The 21,720-nt window shown below is 34.7% G+C and overlaps 1 protein-coding gene across 1 annotated transcript in view; it reads left to right on the plus strand.

Moving 5' to 3' along the window:
- LOC138334715 (neuropeptide Y receptor type 2-like) overlaps positions 1-21,447 on the plus strand; it is a 68,478-nt gene extending 47,031 nt beyond the window's left edge. Inside the window, exons 3-4 of the mRNA XM_069283400.1 lie at positions 16,500-16,658; positions 16,953-21,447. Of these exons, the coding sequence (XP_069139501.1) occupies positions 16,581-16,658; positions 16,953-18,083 (1,209 nt within the window). The 5' untranslated portion in view covers positions 16,500-16,580 and the 3' untranslated portion in view covers positions 18,084-21,447. The remainder of the gene's footprint in view (positions 1-16,499; positions 16,659-16,952) is intronic.
- The last annotated feature ends 273 nt before the right edge of the window (positions 21,448-21,720 follow it).

A 21,720-nucleotide genomic window follows, 5' to 3' on the forward strand; every position in this document is an offset into this window, starting at 1 on the left:
CTCCAATCACCTAGCAACCCCGATTTGGATTGATTTGGCGACCTACCCGATGTTTTATCAAAACATACAATCTCCACTGCGTTTTAAGTGCAAACATTTACTGGAGAAACAATAGGAAAATGACATGATCTTGTGTCATTATGTCAGTGCTATACATATCATGTTACAAATTGCAAAGTTATTCATCGAATCGAAGAAAGGGATATATCGCTCGCGATTGAATTTATTTCCCCAAGGTAAACTCATCTTACTTTCATTAAACCGAATGGTAACTTACAAATATAATAAAAATACATCGCATTGCTTTTAATACCTTTCGTTTGGATTGGAAACATGTCTTTAAGTCAACTCAATTGCAAAACTGTTCTGCATCTATATTGTAACATGTTGATATAAATGCATAACTGTTGCTTACGTGAGGTATCATGACGAGAAAAAAAGATTTTTGAATTTCTTTGATTTCATAAAAATCATTTGTTGTACATCTTATCGAGACGAAAATCAACAATTAATTTCGTTCAGTCGCCAAAAGATTAATATAACAAATGTTCCATAACATGGATAAAATTACAAATGCCATAAAAGTTGTCTGTGACGTTTCTAGTGGAGAACGTCAATATTATCATACCTACAAGTAATGGTCGCCATGTTTACATTTCTTTGTTTCTTATATTAAGCCAAGGAGGCCAGCGATAAGCGATGTTGGCACTTCTGCAAAACCATGTTTTGTCTATATCCGATTTATATCAATTACATCATTTTGTGAACGTAACGTCACTGTTACTTTACGGAGAGGGGAGATAACTAGGAACACTAAATATATGTCGCTTTACATTCTCGGCATTGACAAGACATAAAAAATATCACATCACGTTGGGTTTTCGTGATGTCCTCCTGAACAATTGATCTAACTACCCTGGATGTTGATAATGAAATGCTACAGACCTTATTATGAACTCTAAAACATTTCTGATAAGTCCTCTTATAGATCAATGGGAAGAATTAGCTGGCGTCCTCCCCTACTGTCCCAAGAGATACTCTACATAACAGTCACATTACCGGCGTCCCAGCTGGGGGGCAAAGGGACGGTATTGTATACAATTAGACGTATTTAACCTGCGAACCAACAGGTTCAGGGTTGATACGACTTATACAATATTAATACTAATATTTGACTAGCATTGCTGGAGCTTTCACCCAAGGAGTTGTAGACTTCTAATACCAAAAAAGTATGTTATCTTGTGCATTACTTGTATGCAACCGATTGTACGGGGATCACCTTGTCTCGCAAAACTGTCTGTAGATCAAGAAACCATACTCATCCAAACTGTATTCCCTGGCGACCATAAGCAAATTGTTTTATTCCATTTATATCTATATGGCCATAATATAGATAATCAGATCATTTTGTCCGTTCTAAATCGTTCTTCGTTAGTCCATAGGGAGTAAATAAATCGGATTTATATTGACTACTACGCATATGTTGTGAAATATATCAGTATAATATGTCTAAAGTAATATCCTTTCAATGCGTATCTGGTTTTATATAATATAGAATGTTTAAGTATATCATGTTCACAAGCTTGACGAAGATGTATTTATGCAATGGACGATATCACGCAATTAAACAATCCACAACTTAAAAAAGTTAACGGTGTTGGCGTTGATCATTGCATGACCGTCAGTGTTTACAACGACGTCACTTTCATTGTATCGTCATGAGTATCAATGATATTCGTATAATGACCAACCGAAAGTGGTATAATGTGTGAATAATCATCATCAATTCACCAATTACCGTTGAACAAAAATAAATCATATTGAACAAATAAATAAAGCACTGCAACAACTACTGTCAAAGGGAAACTAAGATGGTGAAATATTTTTTTTCAAAGTGCGTTTTTTCAAAGTGGGTTGGTATATCTGTAACTACAATTTAATTTGATCTCTGAACTCAAAGACGTATCGAGGTAGTGTATTAACGCCTACTTCTAGACTAACATTTGATATCGTAAAAAATATTCGAAATATACAAGGCATCAAGAAAACTTATCTATTGGTAAATATATCTGTAGTAGAACATGACAAAATATAGCTCTTTTTCTCAGAGACAAGATCTGGATCATTCTACATAACAAAGTTTGTGATATGTAACACTTTGAAGGAAAGAAGCAACACTACAGGACAGTTGCCTTGTAACAGCACACACTAACGATCTGCCTGAAACGTACAACTTTTACTAAATTGTCGCGTGTAAAACCTTATCAAACCTAAAGTACATACGTTCAGTTTGTATAGAAATCATTATCACCAAAATCAAACGAAGAAGATTTTATTGATAACACCATGGTCCTTACCACCTGATTTCTGCATTGATTTCAGCTGCTCGTTGTTGAGGATATTGCTTCACCACCGCTTCTTAACTCTCTTAAGATGGCGGTTTGAAAGAAACGTTACGATAAAACGATATAGAACATTTTAATCCGCCGGAAGTAGGTGGATTAACAGTTGTCAAGACGACGGAAAATAGTCTTTTAGAAGAATAAATCTTGTCTGTTGCGTGTCGTGTGCAAATTACTTGCTATTCATTGCGAGGTATAATGAGGCGCTCTGTATCACGTGTAAGCTCTGTACGCGTTATTATATACTCGCGTGCAAGTTGAAACTTACCGAAGTTTGCGATATATGTCATGCTGAACGTCCATTTTTCATCTTACATAAGACCAGTAATGTAATTATTTTATAGCGTATGTTATGTTTATCGGCGTGCTAGGTAAAGTGTCGCAGTGTTTACGATGACAGACAGGTCTAGTAAATCTCGATTGTATAACAAATGCGATTTCTTGTATGTTCAGAGAGAATGTAATTTATGATACGTATGGGTGAAATATGTTATTTCTATGGTCATTGCATACATTGCCTCTAATATGCTGTCAAGCTTCATATCATGAATATATTAACACACGTCTGCGATGTGACATTTAACACAAATAAGCAATATGTTGTACCGAATAAATCCTGAAAGTTTACAAGCATTTGCTTTTAGGTATCTTGTTACCTAACGTCAAAACTACATTGTGATATAAATCGAATTACTGCCTCATGATATAGTAATATGTACGAAAACATATATATCGCAGATAATATTGCTTGATCGCAGGCAATACTCATGACGTCAATGAAAGTCATTTTTGTTAGATAGTACGTATACAGGCATTAAACTAGGCTTGATATTTTGAAGAGATTGTTAAAATCATGTGATTTTTAAACTGTTAACACGGGTTAACTATTCTGTGTGTGCAATTAATTTCTCCTTTGGAACTCGGAAAAACGACAGTAAAGCAGACGTCAGAAGATCAATTAAACACGTAAATACTGTTGTATAATTTTATTGTCTTTGGTAATGGTTCATAAACATTTAGAACATACCAATATGGATAATTCAGATTGTACATCTGTTCCGCTTTGCGCTAATTATAAACTTATGAAACTCTTATAAACACAAAACGTGATATAAGTTACGGTGAACATTTTGGTAATACAGATATACACAGACTAAATTACTGAATGAACACATATATTTGATAACAAGGTATAACACATCGGAAGTTTAATCAAAAAAATGCAAAATCGTGCATTCTTGAAACCTCCCTAACCCGCGTGTAAAATTTCCGAATTGGCAGGATTCCCCCAAATACCGAACATTATTACTATAGATAAGCGGTCGGTATATCATAGCTACCGTGCTAGTCTTCGTATGGCATCCATCCCCATCTTCTATTCCTAAACACCTTTAAGTGGCTAAGAGTATACAGTTTATAGGGTTAACAGGCTGCACTGCCGTGTTTTCCTGCGATACTCTAAATGTTTGGCATGTCATCCTTAGTCTTAATAGACATATAACATACTTGTGGAGAATTAGCCATCACCAGGGACGTTAATGATTTCTGAATGACGCTTGATGTCCCTCTCAACGGATTTTGGATGATATGATATGCTTTATACATGTACTTATTCAATCAATAATCGAAACATGGATTTAATTGAAGACATATTACAAGTATATCGCCATTTTGTTTTTATTTCTAAACAAATAGTAAGGTATTTTTTGTAAGTAATCGGTGGAATATAATCAGCGTATTACATACTGTTAAAGCAAGGTTGATTATCTAAGTATATATTTTATTTAGGCATGAGAACGCCAATGTACGATATATATCACGAAGCGTATCCATAGAATATCATTTGAGAAGATACGAAACAGATGATTTCTCACGATGCACGTGAGCTGTACGCGTTATCATGCATGCTGATACATTTGTTGATAAAATGAAAGTCACGTGTTAAATTACGCAAAACAAGTTCCCCGCTTGTATTTTGATGATGCAATATGTATGATAATAGCGATATATGTATGTATGATAACGTAATCTGTACAGTCGCTGCTGTTCGCCTTGTGAATACCTTAGAGTATACGTGCATATAATGAACTGCCTTTACAATTTGATATCCAGGATCAGCATGCCAGTTAATTATAAATATTGGTTCCATTACAGCGATAATAAAATAATATTGATATGATAGCTTACTAAGAGTTGGTGTATATAATATTATTCTCAAACATTTAATTCAGGTATCTCATTCGGGCACTAATTTGACATAAATTTTCTTACTTACGTTTACAATAAAACAAATGGAGTTGTGGCGCAGTGCTATCTTATCAAATAATTCATTGAGGCCAATGACTGTGCCGCTTTTCAATTTCCCCGCGAAACCGGTTTGTATATATGACGTCATAATACTTGCAATTCTTGCAATTCTTTCGGTCTAAGGATCAAAGATCTAACCAATAGAAATGAGTGTAACATAGGAAATTATATTATTTTTTATGTCCTATTAACTCTTAGGATAATGTAATGACGCCTCCTCTGAATGTAATGTGTTACGAATGTGATTGCATGCTTTTGGAGGCTGCGGTATATTTGTATTCTGAATTCTTGTAATCTTGCCCCTTTTATAGTGCTGCGTTACTGATCATCCAATATGATTGTGGTGACTACTACAGAAATATAACATAAATGAAATCTGATAAAAATTACTGATTGCTATGTAGATAACTTTCTTCATAGCATCATCAATTAGCCATATCGACTTAAAAATCCATCCTCTTTGAAAATGAAAAAAATACCTCAATACTTTGGAATAAAGGAAGTATCCTACAGAGACCATCATCATTTGAGCTATGTCCATTGGCACTGATAATGTCTTCAGTGTCAACTTCAATTACGGTTCCGTCATGATGAAGGTACCACCATATCTGCAACAGGAAGAGTCTCCTAAAACGGCAATGGGCATCATTACCACGGGCATTAGTTCTAAATGGTGAAAATTCGTTGCAAGATGTGTAAATTAATTTGTCATTATCAAATATGCAGGTTGTATAACACGATTTAAACGATCAACAAAAATGTAAAATTAACTGCGCCTCTAGAAACGATTTTTAAAGAATTGCCAACATTTTTACTTTGACATACAAGAAATCAGTTTCACATAATAGTGACTAATTAATCCTGGTTGTTGAAATAATAAGCCTGTCTGCAAGAGTCATAAAGACGAAAACGAAAACGGCATTTGATAAAAATTTTGATTGGCAACAACGTTCCAGTGTATGGCAAGGGCTGTGTATGGAGTAAGCGATATAAATATTAAAAAGGTTGAGTGTACTGTATGGAGTCTTTGGCGGGATATTTTAATGAGAAAAGGGGCAGTAAATCCACTATTAGGAAACACAACACAAATATACTGCAGCCTCCCAAATCATACAGCCATTCACACACACAACACATTGCGTTCAAGGAACTATATGACAACTGTAAACCCTTAGGAGTTGTAAAGCAATTAACTTATCTTCTGATTGCAAACCTCTTTAATTGTGTGCTTTGTATCAACAGAGTTTCTTCCGCATTTTCCTAATGTGCGTCTCAAATTTTATCACGTCTTGTGGAATTTGACTTTCAGTTTAAAATCTTAATGGATTCCTAATCTCGCTTCTTGATTTCAATAATTTGCTGATGGTTACATTGAAGGATTTGTCCATAGGAATTGCTACAAATGATTTGCAGTCACAATTTTATAGAGGAATTATTTTATATGTGAATATTTTGTGTTAATGCAGCTGTAATATCAATGCTAAATTAACATTTTAAACATGGATTAATTCATTCATCTGTCCTCATGTGGTATCATTACTAATTTTTCTGTAGTTATAATTTAATACGAAAAGCAACTGTTTTCGCTGTAGCTTTCGGACAATCTTTCATATAACTACCTTTGTTGGATGGAGGGGAAAACATTCATACAGTCTGAAAGGATAATCAATATACGATGTATAAATACAAAATAAGTCACATTGATAGATCATTTTGTCTTCTTTTGTCATTTGGTTTTACACGAATTAACCTACAAATCATACTCGACATGCTACTTTATCAGCTACAGCTGTTGACATTCACGAAGAATAGTTGAGGCTAATAAAAACACATAATAAATTCCTGTTGATTTTGCACGTTTGAAATAGCCAGTACTTAGATAAATCTGTCATACTACTGTCGAGGTATTGGTGATATGTCTAACGATACAGTCCATACAATAGCTTGACAAGACGTTACATGGTGGGAGTATTTTATGCTGATTACAGAAAATTGAAAAAAAAACATCTCATGATAACTTTTGAAAGGGATGATCACTGTAGCCCACATGTCACCCGCCCGCAGTAATTATCAACTGATTAATGTTTCCTATCGCTGTTTATGTCAACCTTTCAAAACTATGCAAAATACAATGAATCCATAAAAACTTTTTATACGTAATACGTCATCTTTGATAAATATTGTCTAGTTTGTCTATAAAACTATGATTTTGCGCAGAAATGAGCTTCAAAAATATAACTGAGTTTCTAGCAAATTATCATGGCGTAAATATCATAGTTAAACACCGAAGTGGGTTTGCTGTTTTCCTTTTTTAATGTAATGTTTTCATACAGTCATATCACTGATATCATTTGAGCATTTGACTACATTGATTCATTTTTTGTTGCTCGTCTTTAAAATTTTCTTTACTTCCAGCCAATCCAAACCTTGCAGTATCTTTATACCCGGTCTAGTTAATAGGAAACGTGTCCGATAATAATCAACATTCACCACAAACACTAAAATATCTAAATAATGTCCGATTAGCTGCTCATATGGATCATGTAACAATTTGCACTAGTTACTGACTTTCAGCCTCGTTTTCGTCTTAATGGAGTGTCACCAAACACGTGACCTAGATTATAGCTAACTCCCAATCTACGCTCGTTTATCTATGAATCTGATCGATACACGTAATTAAGACGGGTTTGTTTGTTTCGATTGTCGACTATTTATGTGCATTGCCTCTTGAGAACAGTATCGCTATAAACATGCCTATGTTTGCGATCTGATCGATACGTACAAAATTCACACGTGTGTTGTTTCTGTTATATTAGTCAAGCCATTGTGTGATATTAATTTAAGTATTTAGCATTGGTATTCATTTCAGCTTTGTTATCTAACAGATTCCGACAAGAACCATTGGTTACCATTAATTCGAAATTATGTTTCAATAATATTTTATTAATATGTATGCATTGTGCTCATAGTGACTGATAAGTAAAATATAATTTCCGGTCGTTGTGATTTGTGGCAAGCTCAACAAAGGTACAAATAGTGCATTATATAGGAATATACGGCAAACAACACACACCAGTCTACTAATTACTGTGTGGTAATGGCAGTTACACGTGCTGCTGTATATAAAAGCAGCATGTTTGTGTAGAACTGATATGAGGCGTCTGATAGGGGTTGCTGTTCCGGTATTGGAACAAATCCGGTTTACTGGATTATCTCATTGAAATTAAAAACATTGAGAGGCAAATTCCAGCTCAACCCGGCATTTGTTGGAAATTAATTCCACCATAAAGGAATTTTGATAACGGATAATGATACAGAAGGAGAGCATATCTGCTAATTGAAATACTGTGCATTAATCAGTGTGATGTTATAACTGGTTACATTGTCTATATAGAATGGCGTATTGTATATGTAAAATATTTGTAAACATAAATACCTTTATACTGGAAACTGTTGGAAAGAAAGACAACTCGCGTAGAATAAAAGACAACCGTGTCAAAACTGTTACAGAAAATAAAAAAATAAAAAACTCAGAAATTTTGAATAAGAAATAAAGCACTGCAGGCTTAGTTAACGACATACACTATATAAAACAATTGAGACAACGTTGTTTTCTGGCATGAACTATGGACAATCCGCATGAACATTTATTGGTAAGACACACGTATAACATTTTTATAGTTTTAAAATGTATTAAACTATCTAATTGCCTGCAATTTCAAATTATAAAGTGTGATAACATCTCTTTCCATGTTTACTTTTCAGCGTATTCAATAATTTATCAAATGTTACTTTTGACAGATTCAGATTTATCATTTCTCTAGTCATGTCAATATACCGCGATATTGAATAAATACCCATTGATTTTACGTCATCCCCACTTAGAGACAAATGCTTTTCGTATTATGGAGTAGAGAACTAATTTATTGCAATTTTCGTCTGCGCTGGGGTTTGTTTGTCTGAAAGGTTTCCAAGCTAATCAAATTACGCCAATGTTCTGATAAAGTAGCACATGATCATGAGTTGAGTATAACAGCTCTCCGGTCATTCATCATTTGAGAAGTAATTTTTCGACCACGGTAATGTCATTTGGTCACACAATGGTCATCTGATTAGCATATCAGTCACGTGCTAGGGTTGACGCAACAGTAATAACACACGTGGTAAGTATAATCAGTTTTTTCAAGTTAAAGCTAATGTTAGCTATTCCCGCGATCTTGTATGTATATACCTGCAACTTCACCATTATGATTCAAGGGATTAACTTTATCATTGGATATCATTGAAACATAATCTTCTATTGGTATTTTCAGCTATGTGGGTTTTTTTCTATCAAAGTTTGTAATACTAGGGGTTTGCAGCCAAATGAGAATCTAATGAATAATAAGTGGGACACTGAACTATAGTAACGGACGATCCATTGGTGAGGTGCGACCTGAGGAAATAGAAAATTGACAATTTAATTAATACTATGATTGGATTTAGGATAATGATTAAGCTGGAAGCTGATACAAGGCACATCTTTATAAGGCTGTCAACCTAAGCCATGTCAGTATCCGCCACACGCTTGAAAAAGTGTGCGAGATAGTATATATTGTAAAACACAGTAAAGACCGGTATGGTGTTATTTTGAAACTTAAAGAATAGTACTTAAAGCCATTTTCAGCTTTCTTATTTCTAATTTCTTTTTATGTTAAGGTTTTTAATTAACATTCAATGGAAACCCTTGGCATGTTCGTTTAAAATATATCTTATTGTAACCTATTACTTGGAGTTTTGTCTCACATCAGATGACGTCCCAAAAATAAAACCTTACCAGTGTGCACTGTAATGTATCCAATTACTAAATCCTGGGTCAATTTTAAATTACCATTATGTGAAAGATAGCGAATATCTTGAAAATTATAACGCCTACTTGAAACCTTTGATATTTCGATTGTTAAAGGCCTCGGCATTTTACTATGATAGTTTGGCATATATGCACGTAATGATATTTATTGAGAAGGATATTTGGGTGGAGTCTTTTGGTACATTTTGAAAAACAACCCCTTACACGTCATGTTTTAGTTTAGAATAGACACAATGCCTTAAAATACAATCGGAAGGTGTGACAAGAAGAGGTTAATGTTGGTTCTCCCTCGGTGCTCATACATTTCCCATTTACGACTTTGAACATTATTTTCTAACACATAACATGCCCATAAACGGTACACAATCTTGATTTAAGTTCGTCTTTAAATGTCAACTGCTATGATATGATAAAAAAGTAAATTAATGACTTTCTCACACGGCCCAGTTTAAGGGTTTATATACCACAAATCGTCAACATCGACGATCTGGTCTACAAAGAATAAGAAGTCATTAAGGAACACATTGCACATGAATACACATTCACAAATAAAATTTTACTCTTAAAGTCCTCATCTATTCAACAACATGTAAATTACTAATGCCAAAGCCAATCGCCAAGTTGTACTGCTGACATCGAGCTTTGCTAGTATTTGTCGGGCACCACATCCAGGAACAATCTGTATATATCTGTAATTAATTATTGTAAAACTTTTATATATTTTAACATTATTTAACTTAAAGCGATATTCATTTATGTGTCACTATCATGTTCGAGTGAGATGTTCTTGCCTATAAAGACATTCAAGAGACGTTCTTTGGAAGGAGGAGCGTTGCTGACGAGCATTAATTTACAGACTTACACATTGGTCCAAAGCAATTGACACTTGGAGTCAAACTTAAGGGAGGAAGGGAATTATATCGGCAGTACACTCACCGTCGATTGCCGTCCAAGCCAATTCGATTGACGGCCCGAGACAAAATTGGTTCACGCTCCCCACACTAGGCTGTATAGTGCTTACATTTAACCCTAACTTAACAGATGCACTATTGTATTTCAGCAATATCTTCAAATTAGCGAGGTTGGTCAATGTTCTTATCGGCAATATCTAGTTTATACCTAAACGTCAATCCCGACAGTACTAGAATGGTAAAGATAGCTCTCAAATCTTAACATTAAGTGCATGGATATATAAGTGTGTATGGTACATATAATAATGCAATGTATTATTAATTTGAAATATTTATCTATATCATTCTTATTTTAGTTCGTAAGATATTGTCTATTATATACAATTAGTATCAAAATATGAAATAAAACATGTTATGATGTGTTAACAATGGCGATAAATATAGACAATTACACATCCAACATAATAGATTTATTTTCACCGCTTTCCTATTATCACCCAACCAAGTGGTCGCCGCACAAGAGACAGAACCAGCAGATGTGGGTAGGCCCCAGTGTTGTGACATTTCTAGTGTTTAGTTACATCAATGGTGTGACCTATGGCATATAAAATACCAACGTCTGTTTTGCGTTTACTCGGATAGTATGTAGAGAATCGACGTAGTTTTCCCTAATTGTCGAGAAAAACAAAAAAACTAGAAACATCGCAAACAAATGCCAAGTTATTGACAACTAAATGGACAGTAGACGAACAATTTCGAACACTCCACAATAACCGATAGTTTTTAGCCGTCGCCTGCTGACATTTTACATTTGTACTTACCGTCGCATAAACTGTATTCCGTGGAGTCAATGCTATGAATGCTATTCCGATAATGTCCAATGCGTACATGTAATTGCTTACATGTAAACATAATTGTCTTCCATCAATTGAAAATGTCTTCAAATATTTTTTCGCCAATAATATATTGTCAATCATTGTCTATTTTTAATTTCCATGGTGTACGTTCAAATAAATAACATACGAGTCCGAACAAAATATTTGAATGTACTTGTCTCAACTTACAATTCGTTTGGAAATACTTATTTTTACTAACCTGGTACTTTTCCTTTAAAATACTATTTTTTTTACTAACCTGGCACTTTTCCTTTGAAATACTGATTTTTTTACTAACCTGGTACTTTTCCTTTGAAATACAAATATTTTACTAACCTGGTAATTTTCCTTTGATATGCCAACAAAGAAATATAAAACAAACTATATATTTACAATGAAACACAAACTACTTGCCAAAAATCACCATGGTCACTCGAAACATAACTATAGTTACTTTTTTATCCTGAGCTGAGAAACTAACCAAACTGTGTGTCTCATATTGTAAGATCTTGTATACATGGTGAATGTATTGACTCTATATAATTACCATAGTATAGTAAAGTATCAGTGAAATAAAATCATTTTCATTTTTTTAAAAATTCACCTAAATAGTTTTTTTTCTAATTTGGCATTGTCTATCTTGGAAACATATCGCTGCTTTTCATTCTAATTTCCGACAGCTTTTAATTTATGTTATAGCGTCGGATGGTTGTAATTTTACGAAGTCACGCGCAAAATGATAAAAGTGGGCCACAATTGATTCCGGAGGAAGAAAGATGGACCTTGTCTGAGAAACGCAATACGGTTATTGATTCGTTGCTGTACGCATATATCATTGCCCAGTCTGGGTATTGCTAATCTGAAGTCTTTGATGTCTCTACATCCTAATGATGTATATATATATATTATTAACACTGTTGTAATTGGAAAACGGAACATCCTAAAATTTATTGCTGTCGTTTATCATTTGTGTTAGGGGACGTTGGTACCAAGTAAACAGGAGCCGATTTATCGCCCCTACGTACACTGATCATAATTATAAGCCTATATACCTATAGATTGATATTCGACTGTAATTTTGGTATTAAAAGAAATAGACGCTTCAGTCAAATATATGACAGAAAAACGGCACATTTTGTGCTAGGTATTTGTCACTGCACGTTGACACAACAAAACGATGTTCGTAACTGCGATGCATAAATGCCACCTTCATTTGTAAATGGATTCCTTATCGGGATTTTTAAGGTTTGATGCCATAGTAAAGAAGTTCATTGGTCGTATGCGACAGATAAAATCGCCGAATAAATTTATCTGTCTGAGCCGTAGTGATGGGTCAAACTATAGCGACAAACGCATTCTCCTGAAAAACAACGTAATTATCAGCTCTCAGTAATGGTCAATACATATTACAGCGTCCCCTGTATATACGTAGTGCGCGCTGTGACAAGTTGATAACATCGGGCAAACAGGTTTTAACGCCTAGACTGGAACCCTAACACCGTAGGTCAAAGGTCGATGATAATCTGCGATCCGAATTCTGATCTGGCTAAATCAGACTCTGCAGAATTGAAAAGCAATGAAAAGCGGACTGTAGGTCTGGGTGTTACAAAGTGTGACATATATAAGTTATGTATGGATATGAGGAAAAATACGATATATCTTATTTAAATATCTGCACTTCTTGTTACCGACTTGATCGGTTAACATGTGAATATATTAAAACTATTATTGCAATCTTCATAAAAACTTTGACTTTTAAGTCAGCTACATTCCTTTTTTTGAATTTAATTAACCTAGCACCACGTGTATCATGTCATTAAGGATATGAAGAAAGACATGTACAACACATAGAATTTTTAATTGAATCAGGTGTCATTTAATTAACTTGCATCGATATATGTGGCATATACTGCCGAGTGTAATACACATTTAATGGCAAAAGTCACGGGATAACGAACAAAACTTAGGATCATCCTTTGGGAGCTCCTAACATTTTGGTGACATCCTGTGGACGCTAGAGACCGAATTGCCGCCAGTAATTTAATTACTGATTACAATATCGACTTAACTTGGGGAGTACATTAATCAACGACAGGGGCATACTAGAGTTTGCTAATCTCTAAGAGTTCTAGAGACTCTGGTGAATGATAGGGTTTGCTAATCTGTGGGTTCTAGAAACTCTTGATGAATTATAGGGTGTGTTAATATCTATAATTCCTAGAGACATTATCACTTTCGACTGCCTTCAGAGCACATTTAGTTAAGTACATGTACAATGGCCGAATGTCCTGATATAACCTTTAGTTACGTACATTTAAACAAACTTTAGGTCAAAGTCTTCCTTATTGACATCTCGACTAAAATTCAAAACTTAACATTGGTTTAATGGTTGATACAATGAAACTAAAATCCATTGAAATGTAGTTGGATTGCGAAAAAACAAACATGAAATTGAAATTTCTCGAAAAAACGTAACAACGACTGTACGGTTATAGTACGAAATCAGTATGACATATATGCATCGTCGGTGACTAATTCACGTATGGGGTAAATCTTCATAATTATGTCGAAAATCTGCAATAAACCCAAATAAATAATGTGAACAAAAGACCGTTTTAATGGCTTTATTTTAATGATAAATACGTCTCCATAATGTGATTAGATTAGATTTTCGAATTCATATAAGCCAATATATAATGGTTCACTTGTATAATTTTTCTACGAATTTCAATAAGCAACAGAGGAGTGTAGTACGAGAGAAAAATCTAAACGACGTCCTATACTCGGACCACAGACACCTATCGGACCGCAGACACCACAACATCGCTAACTGAATATAACTTAATTAAACTACCACTCTCATTATTCCTGTAGATTCAAGGTCACTTTGCCCACAGAATTCATCAGGGGCTGATTGCAAACTGGCGAATTTAAGCAGTCATTCTGCAGTTATTTAAGGAAATTGCTTTAATATTGCTTATATTATAGAACAAAAATGATCTAATATCCTGTTATTCACATAAGTATTAAATTGCCTTTATGGATGATTTATGGTCCTATAATTCTCTGAGGATTGCAGACAAATTGTATACCGCGCGTTGACGTCAGTGGAGTCTCTTCTTGTGAAGTCATAGGTACCTCCGACGTCATTAAATAAAATAAGTAAAAATAAGTCCATGGAAATAAACATAATATCATCGGTACACTTTCAAATTTTAAACAATATGTTCCATCTCTAGAATATTCAACATTTTAAAATCATAATTACAAATATTATTGCGAATAACATAGAACAATTGTTTTTTTTTATTCTGGTAGCATGCAAGTACATATTGCGTCATAACGACATGGCGTCAAAATACATGTTATACATTATCACTTCACCAATAGGAGATATAGGAGAATTATGATCTCCTAAATATCCTTTTTCGTTGATAAGGTTATACAGTGCAAATGGAAATATTATTCAAATAACATAGATCGTGATTCGTGCTGCAAAGTTTCTTTTGGTACGAGACCTAGGTCAAGCACCAAAATAATCTTTGTATTGTAAATATTGCACAAACGTAAATCTTATACCTGGAGCTGACGTATGATTACGTGGAGACGTAATGCACTTGACAGGGAAACACGTTCACGAATCTTCATGCACCAAAGATAATTTGGTAAAGAACAGATACACCAGTTACAAGTGATATAATGCCATGACGAGGAATAAGATAAGTTAATGTATGAAGAAGAAAAATACACCGATGAAAACATAATATATATTGCTGTAATAGCATATTTTTTATCTTCCCTTTTCGTATAAAATACCGGATTCATTATTTGTTTGGTGTTTATGATTACTGTTATTTGCAAACGACCATCTGATTAGGTTTCTAATGAACTATTACCCCACGACAGTGGAGGTGACCAGCAGCTGGAGTTGACAATGACAGCTGACGCTTTTGAACGTGTGTAAATTATAATGTCTCTGTTATTGATTCATAAGAGTCAACAAACTCAATACACGTCAATGCCAAACCTGTGGAAATGTCGCCTACACTGGTTGTGTATCGCTTTAAACTATTTGACGTCATATAATGACACAATTACGTCATTAAACTTGTTCATTAATCTATATCACTAGATTATTTATTTAGTTATTATTATTATCTTGATGCTGTTTCCATTTCAAAACATGCTTTGATATTTTACTCGGCATTCAGCGATATGCAGTTGATGGTAGCAATACTGCAGTACATAATCAGAACATAATCTTTCGTGGAGTATAACAAAATTTAATCTTATGGGCATTGAATATGATGTTGACCTGCATAGAATACTTCAGCTGAACTTTGACAAAAGCTTGTGAAACTAAAGACTTTTATAAACTCACGGAACAGAAGAAATCTCTTTCCTATTAGTGATATAACTGTCATAAAAGCATTACTTATTTCCCAATTTAATCATCTCTTTATAGCACTCACTACACCTCACGACTCTTATAAAAAGAAAATCAATAGCATACTATATGAATTCTCATGGTGTTGCAAAACGAATAAATTAATGATTAGATTTATTCAAAATCTGTCGTAACAGCTCTTAAAGCAAAATGGGTAAGAAGGTTGGATGTGTATTATAGATATGTATTCCCTAGCTATTTGTGTAACATCTAAAAGCATGGAGGCATCGATTCATCGAAGATAAATGATGATCATATAGGCGAAAATCATTTTGGTATAATCAACATATTACTAGTTTGATTTCAGCTTTACTATTTTGGGATGACGATAGTTATATTGTTTATCTGTACATATACGTATATGTACAAATATGCAAGTTAATGTTTGGTGCTGTCTTGTTTTGTTCAATATGATGTAATTTTGATTAGATGATACAATTGTATATCAATAATCGTTTGGAATGGGGAAAATGCAGTGTTTCTTCGACTAATTATTTTAAAGTTATAACAATCCTTGGTGAACAGTGTATATGATCTTATTTGAACTTTACCACATAAGTAGACAGCATAATGCCGATTTACATTAAAAACTTACTCATACCTATATGTTTTGACTATCGCCGATTTACCCTAATCAGAACATTGACGACATTTTGCTGTAATTATTTTATCAAAACTAACGTATTGTTTAATTTTGTATACTTGCAGATTCTTGTAAAGTAGATTGAAACCAACAAGCTTCAGCACACAGAGAGAATAGACAGACGTAGATAGCTTGGACATATAAAGATGGCGTCGACCATATCAGCTGAAAATCTGTCCCGACTGTTGGAGAACGTCACTCACAACGAGACCGAACCCCCGCAGGTACATGATTGTGATTCACATTTCTTCATAACTCGTATCTTTAAATCTATAGTATCACTAGAAATTGTTGTGTTAGGGTTTCTTCATTTATATCAAAGTCGACGAGGACACATGGCGTATGGCGCCTTATCCATTTTATTTGATTTTTTTTATACAATCTAGACGAGGAAAACTTTACGGTTCCGTCATCACTAAAGTTGCTAGATCGATTTCTAAGAAATATGTAAAATGTATTTGCAACATTAAAATAGGTCAATATGTTTATCTGCTAACCCATTTCTTTGTTTTCACTAGGTAATGCACCAACCTTGGCTGACCGGTCTGTTTATCATCATGTACGCCTTAATCTTCCTGCTTGGCATCAGTGGTAATACATTAGTGGTGTACTGTGTCGTACGCAACAAAACCATGCAGACTATCACCAATATTTTCATTACAAACTTGGCCGTGTCCGACATTCTAATGTGCCTCTTGGCTGTTCCATTTACTCCCCTCAGCTACTTTCTCAACTCATGGATGTTTGGCGAGGCATTGTGCCACATCGTACCAATGTCTTTGGGTATCAGCGTATACGTATCCACGTTGACCTCTACAGCCATTGCAGTTGACCGCTACTTTGTCATTGTTTACCCCTTTAAGCCCCGTATGAAAGTTTGTGTCTGCTTGCTAATGATTGTTGCTATTTGGATAATTTCTATATCTATATCGCTTCCTCTCGGAATATACATGGAGTTGAAAGAGGAGAGTCCCGAAGGGTGCACATGCGAGGAAAGTTGGCCACGCCGGCAGGCGTCCCAGTTCTTCACCGTTACTAGCCTTGTCCTTCAGTACATCGTGCCTTGCAGTATCATAACTTACTGTTACGCCAAGGTTTCGTTGGCTCTTAAGAAAAGGTCGAGGTCAAAGATCGGCAGTGGATCAAAATATCGCGAAAGGGACGAAACGGAAATTAAGCGCAAACGAAGGACAAATAAGATGTTGATCGCCATGGTGACAATCTTTGTTTGTTGCTGGCTTCCCCTGAACACTGTATTGCTGACGGTGGAGTACAAAAGTCATATACCTCTTTGGTATTATTATACTTTAATATTTTTCTCTGCTCACGTTATAGCCATGAGTTCAACTATTTATAACCCGTTTCTCTACGCATGGATGAATGACAATTTCAAAAAAGAATTTAAGCAAGTTCTCCCTTTTTTGTTCCGGAGGGAACGGGAGCGACCAGTTAATGGCAACTATACGCAATACACAAACGTGGACACTCAACCCTCGGTCGTGATTAATAGATCACCACAAAAAGACCGAGAGAAGCCGAATGACTGTAGTCCAACTAATAAGCCGAAAGCTTTCTACGATCCGGAATCTGAGAAGGTGGAACTGAAAGTGAACACTGATGTGGACAGTGAAGGAACACATAGTACATAGACAGTCCACACTTTGTGATGAGGATCGATATCGGTGACACCTAAAGGTGACTGCATATGAACGAGCGAATCACATGACACTATTGTGGTATAGGCTATGTGTCTTTGACACTATGAAGTGTCGATATTGTTTAACCGTTTTAAGTACCTAAATGACAATACATTTCGAAGCATCATAGGCGTCAGATTTTGTCGCCTCAGACCGGAACTCTTGTCGTTTTTCATAACGGACAGCAGTCTCACTTGTATAGTAGGGAGATAGACATATCCCGCAGAACAAAGGCATTGTGTACTTCTATTTACTCTTATATATCATTTAACATGCAATGTCATCGTTATTTCTTAGTTTTCATCAAAGGTCAATTTTCACAATTTCGAGACACGGAGGAAATAACTGATTCTCCCAAACCAGTTGAGGCAATATATAAACGATATGAAAGGTCATAGCCAGAACGGCACCAGACGAAACATTTGACGCAACAATAAGACTACATTATAATATTTTTTTTATTACATATAGATAACTTCTCTTTGAAATGGCTGAATTTATTGTCACGTGTCCGTCAATATCGAAATTTAATAATAACAGAAATTATTTTGAATATAACTTCAGCAACCTAACAAGCCGTACTAAAAGAAAATGTTCCTCCAGTCAACACAGATGGGGTGTATCGATGTGGTATAACTAGATCATATATTGATATTGGTGGTCAGCATGTAGCCCGGTCGGTACTGGCAGAGTCCGTATGCTTGGTCACATAACGAGCGGTCATCCATGGAAACAGCTTCTTGTCGTTCCTCTACTGATGCCATTATCGACGGAACTTCTGTATCAAATTGCCTCATTTAATGTGACAAGGCATATATTTATAACTAATATAAAAGACACCACATAGTCAATTAGATACTGGTCGACACATCGTTATGTTACTCCGTGTCCGATGGGGTCATACGAGAGTTCATGCAAACGTTATGCACGTGCTAATTACAATGTCCACTAATGACGCCCTCGTGAGATATTCTGTGTTGATAATGATAGACATACTGGGACTACCGTTAATACGTCCGATATCCTACAATTAAATGGGATTGTTTAGTACGCATTACGTTGTTTGGGTGAACTAACATCATTATCTTTATCTTGAAAGTATACACAGCTTAAAAAACTCTGGATATCGAATTGTTCAATGAAATGTTCTCGTCTTCTGTAATGCTGTCGTCAGGTACTATCGTCAATATCAACTGTTCATGGTACCAGAATAAACCTGAAAATCCATATAGCTAAATAAATTATTAAACATTTGCCGGAAGAAAAATTAACACTCACTCTGATGTTCGTTATAACTATAAATAGTACTTAATAGATATTTAAGATGAAATCATAGGATGTGATTGTAAAAATTTGATAAAGTAATATTTTGATGAAATTGGCGATAAAAGGACGATAATGCAATTTAAATATTATAGTATTTACCATGTCCTCAATTCTTAAATAGGAGTTTTAATTAGTAAAAGGAAATAACAATTCCGATCAAAAATTTAAATTTTTGATTTTGAATGAACTTTGCGATGAAAATAAATAAAACTAAAGGGATATATTAACCAGTTCATAAATACTTTACGGACGTTGTTCGACCAAGTTGATGGGAGAGCTGCTAATGCCTGCTCTGTCTCCCCCATTTGACCGTCACACATTATCTACAATGTACTTCCGCAAGGTGTTAGTCTGTCATACCAGGCCGACAATTCGCCACGTGCGTGAAACAGCACGGCGATAGACAACCATTCTCGTCTGTGAAAGTTCGATACAATAGTCTTGGTACAATCAATGCGAGACCTCCGTCAGATGATATTGATGTCTTATACCTTTATGACGTCACTTATAATATCAGCTGATATCGACGTTATATTCAGGGAGATTTATGAAATATTTTGTTGGTAATATCGGTCCTTGCATATACGTTCAAGACATCTAAGTTGTGTTCCTGACAGATTCTTATTGAATCAGAGGTAAATCAAATAACACGCGACAGTTTAATACAAGTTCAACATATAAAGTGAATAAGATCAAATTGTTTTCTTTCTTTGGAATCATACCTCTGACACCGGAGCATCACTGGGTGGACTTGGCTTGAGTTTGTTTAGTGATCGCGACAACAGTGGTCAATATATACCGATCTCTTATTTTCTTGAGTATCATGCCAACACCATATATGCTCTGTGAAGTTTTGTGATCTTATTGTTACCGTTTTTGCCTTAACTTATTCGCATATTTGCACTTAGTTAATTAACATAAAACTCCTATTGATTTTGAAGAAATATATGATGTGGCGGCTTTTGCCTCAATTGACCAATTCCAGAACACGATGACTTTACACGCTGTCATATTTTATCAATTCACACATTTCATTGTTTTGCATGATTGTCTAATTGTCCGTTCTTAATTCTCACAAGACAGCGTCGTTAAATACATCATTGGAATCTGTATTTCTATGTTAGAAACATGGAAGCTCGCCCAGATGTCAGCGATAATACGCTGACTGTTACCCATAGTTCCTCGCCACATATATATCATCACACTTTTGGTTTCAACCGGAAATAAAAAAAACAATGTTGCATAAAATTTGCATAGAACAATTGAAAATGAAACGTTTTTAATGGGGAAAAGCCAATTAAATTTTACATTAACTAATTAAATTTAAAATGTGTATCCATTTTTTTATTTGTTCACAACATTAACTGCCTGTTTAAGTATTTGTTTATTAGAAATTAAATCCAAGAAATATTTTCAACGGTATGTGGCGGGGATCGCAAAGCCTTTTTTTATATGGAGATACATATGTATGATTCATAAATATATAATTGACTTATTAAATTATGTATAAATTTGTCATGTCTATATATAATATTAATATATATAATGTGAATATCATTATAATATCAATTTGTAATGTTCCTTATGTATACTTGTAATGAAATTGATACACTTGATTTAGCATGTCATCTTTAAAATCATGCCGCTACGATGTAGTTACAACATAATTATGCTTTTTATTTTTGAAAGCGATTCTCCTCCCTACATTTATTTAGAACTGAATGATGTATGTAATTCAACTTAATTGAAAGACGTTGCATATCATGTGACTTATCAGAATGACAAGACATGAAAGAAAAATTATCCTGTTCTAAATTTGTTATATAGATTGAGGATGACTGTCAGAGGAGCGATGCTATTGAACACATTTCGGAATCACTCATGTTAATAGGCCCCATCACCGAGTCCTCAGTATGCCTGCGTATTTATTTGTATGGTCCTGATGTCGTAGTTATCAACAGATATATACATATAAAATTCTGTAAATATTTATTAGTGTTGTTGTTTTCCTTGTTAATACTGGATGAGCTGATTGGTTTTATCGTCCATTTCATATCTAGGATTACTAAAGACTGGTCTATGTGGCGTCTCTCAATGTATGTGCGTTTTGGGATGCTGAGGTATATTTCTTTGTATTTTAGCAATAATTTTGCTGTTTTCCGAGTAATATATCACTGAAGTATACCACCAAAGATACCAAATTTCACATCCCATCTGGTCATGTTATACTGATAACGACCAAACCAGTAGTCCACATAACCTG

This window comes from Argopecten irradians, chromosome 11, assembly GCF_041381155.1.
Source record: "Argopecten irradians isolate NY chromosome 11, Ai_NY, whole genome shotgun sequence".
Classification (NCBI taxonomy): domain Eukaryota; kingdom Metazoa; phylum Mollusca; class Bivalvia; order Pectinida; family Pectinidae; genus Argopecten; species Argopecten irradians.